This window comes from Chinchilla lanigera, unplaced genomic scaffold (genome assembly GCF_000276665.1).
Source record: "Chinchilla lanigera isolate Chin_1 unplaced genomic scaffold, ChiLan1.0 scaffold00172, whole genome shotgun sequence".
Lineage (NCBI taxonomy): Eukaryota > Metazoa > Chordata > Mammalia > Rodentia > Chinchillidae > Chinchilla > Chinchilla lanigera.
The window spans coordinates 1,215,044-1,218,088 of NW_004955573.1; the positions used below are offsets into that span (position 1 = coordinate 1,215,044).

Sequence of the window (3,045 nt, forward strand, 5' to 3'; positions counted from 1 at the left end):
TACTACAAAGTAGGTCTGCTCTCATAGGTAATATTCATATGTGTGTTTTTGGTCCATTGAGAGCAATGCTCCTCTGCCTGTAGTCTTTCCTTCACAATTCCAGAACAGGCTTTTGCTTCCTCTCAGCTTCCTTTTCCATAGACCATGAAACATTGTTAATTACCTTTATAGGACTCCGTTTCTGGGGAATTCTGAGAATTGATCATCAACTGAAGAAAATCCACTCTGTGCTTGAAGATAAAAGAAAATATTGAAAGACAGACCAAAGCTGAAGTTAAAAGTAAGTCAGGACTTTACTTTCTTTGCATATGTATTCTTCAGGTCCTGAAGTTTGGCTGAGGTTTCCATCACTCTCTGAATCTTAGAGAGCAGAATTTTTCTCCGTATGAAAACCAGATATTGTATCCAACAGTACTTTGTAACTATTCTCCCCAGTCCTGAGCTTCAGTTTTTTTTTTTTTTTTTTTTTTTTTTGCTTATGAACAGAGCTTCCTGGTCAGAAAGTTTCCTGCTGACCCTGGAACATCTACTTGCTTGGAAGCAATCCCATATTTCAAAACTTCATGTACTCCTGTTTTATTCTTCACTAGTGGTCCCATAGATTAATCACTTGCTATACATTGATATTGGAAGCAGAGACAAGCATCCCTAAGCATCATACCATTTTGGAATGCTATGCAATTCTCAATAACACCTGATATATATTCAGTTCTGCTTTTCTTATTTTCAGGCTCCCAGGCCACATAAAGACTCAAGTGAATTTCTCACCTTACTACCGCCAAACCTAGGGGAGAACCTTGAGTACTGCAGGCCAGGAAAGGTGCAAATTTAACACAGACCAAATTGCAGTAATAGGGATTTCCATTGGACAATGTGTTTAATAAGTGGCTTGGATTTGAAAGAGTTTTTCACCAATATAAGATCTGGGGATTGTAGTATCAGTACATATAATTGGTAAGCACTAATATTTTTCTTTTGACAGTTTATTGAAACAAAGAGCCAAATGTTTATTTTAAGAATATGTATGTCAAGTTGTACTACTGACTTCTGTCACTTTGTTGAAAGGAACAGTTAATGATTAATTATTTGATCAATCTTGCATGTCTATATTTGTTTTCCTGAGTAAACACTTTGAAGATATCAATATGTAATACAAAAACCATTGTTAATTTCCTAACACCTTGTCTGTATTTCTGTGTTGCTTGTATTGTTCTTGTGCATTTTGTAAATGGATGTCTGTTTGTTAATATGTTTTTGTTCTTTTATTTTTAAAATAAAAAAGAATATGTATGTCAGAGGACACTATTTCTTATGTTTTCTTTCCAATGCTAAATTGTTTCTCTGACTTCCTGTCATTACAACTTCCTAAACATCATATTCTTTTTTTTTTTTGGTTTTTCTCTGGTACCGGGAACCGAACCCACGACCTTGCACTTGCCAGACAGGCGCTTTGCCGCTGAGCTAAATCCCCAGCCCCTAAACATCATATTCTTCACACCACACATAAAAAATGCTTGTCGTCTGCATTTACGTTCTACAAAAAGAGAAGCAAGTACACTGATCATAACCATACAGCCTAAAAACATTACAAATGTCAAAATGCTTACTTTACCACCACTACATATTACCTTCTGATTATTGTCCTGACGATTTTCTCTTATTCTTCTTACAAAGTTTACGAAAAATTGTACAGACTCTTTTCCAAACACGGATATGTTGAGCCTCTCAAATACTGGGATAAGGAATGAAAACAGAACTGAAATGGAAACAAAAGCCTTGAATGAAAATGCAAAATGTGCTTGCTTCAATTACTATTCTGAAACGATCAGAAGAATAAAGGGCATTAGTGTCAACCAGAATCCACTTCTCTGTGACTTTCACCTGGGATGCTCTAAGACACTTACTTAGCTGGGATACATCACACAGACAGTCACCACCCTACTGAGATTTCTGGCCATCTCTGTAACTTTAGAGTGACCAAAGAAGCTCAATTAAATTTCCTGAAAATTTGTCCTAATGTGAACTGTGATAGGCAGTTGGGTAAACCCCCAGACCATATTGTGGTGATTTAAGTGTATATATCATTCAACAAGTGATAAGAACAGAACCAATACAGCACATGTTCTTCAAGTATGTACCTTTGAGTGAAGGCACAGTTCAAGAACAGAAATAAAATATTGTACCTCACAAATATTTGCAAAGTATACCCTCCAACATAAGTAGTGGGTGAAGGAGAATTCAAATAATTTAAAGGGCATAGTAAATGTGGGAAAGGTAAGGGAATCTGAGCATGGATGTGGAAGAAATGAGAGGGAAAAGAAATGGTAAGTAAAAAGGATTAAAATGAAATTTTCTGTCTATATTGCATCATAAAACATGTAACAAAAATTTGAAATTATAAAATAAAGAATTCAATCCATGTAAAAGAAAAGCAACTCTATGGGTTAAGTAGCAATTTTATTGCAGTAAGTAAAAATGAAGGCACAGTAGACCCCACTTCATAGACTGAGCATAGAAAATGCTCAAAGGAAAATGTATACCAAGCATTTTTGTAGAAGCTGCCAGTGAATATTCAGACCTGGCATCATGAGTCACTAAGAAAGTGATAGGAACAGAAATCTAAAAGCACAAAGAAATGCAATAAGGAATAAAAAGGAGGAATTATAAGTTACATAGGCTGGCTAGCTTCCTGCCTGCTGGCTCCCAGAGGGTGGGCCCCCAGTGCACGAGGTGCCTCAGGCGGGGAGCGCCGGTCTTTGGACCGGCGACTCACTTCCAGCCTCGTGGTTCCCCGGAAGGAGGGATTCCGGAGCACAGGGAGCTGCGGGTGGGGAGCGCCAGCCTTCTGGCTGGCTAGCTTCGTCCCTGCTGGCTCCCGGAGGGTGGGCCCCCAGCGCACGGGGAGCCTCGGGCGGGGAGCACCGGTCTTTGGACCGGCGACTCACTCCCGGCCTCATGGTTCCCTGGAAGGAGGGCTTCCGGCGCACAGGGAGCTGCGGGTGGGGAGCGCCAGCCTTCTGGCTGGCTAGCTTCCTGCTTGCTGGC

General features: G+C 39.7%; 1 protein-coding gene across 4 annotated transcripts in view; it reads right to left on the minus strand.

Moving 5' to 3' along the window:
- Positions 1-3,045, minus strand: part of LOC102006403 (cytochrome P450 3A9-like) — a 147,936-nt gene that overhangs the window by 109,054 nt on the left and 35,837 nt on the right. Inside the window, exons 8-9 of one of the 4 annotated variants that reach the window (XM_005413765.2) lie at positions 1,629-1,756; positions 164-230 (exon numbers count right to left, since the gene is read on the minus strand). The exons of 2 other annotated variants lie outside the window; for them this stretch is intronic. In XM_005413765.2, the coding sequence (XP_005413822.1) occupies positions 164-230; positions 1,629-1,756 (195 nt within the window). The remainder of the gene's footprint in view (positions 1-163; positions 231-1,628; positions 1,757-3,045) is intronic. One more of the 4 variants, XM_005413767.2, reaches the window with a different exon arrangement.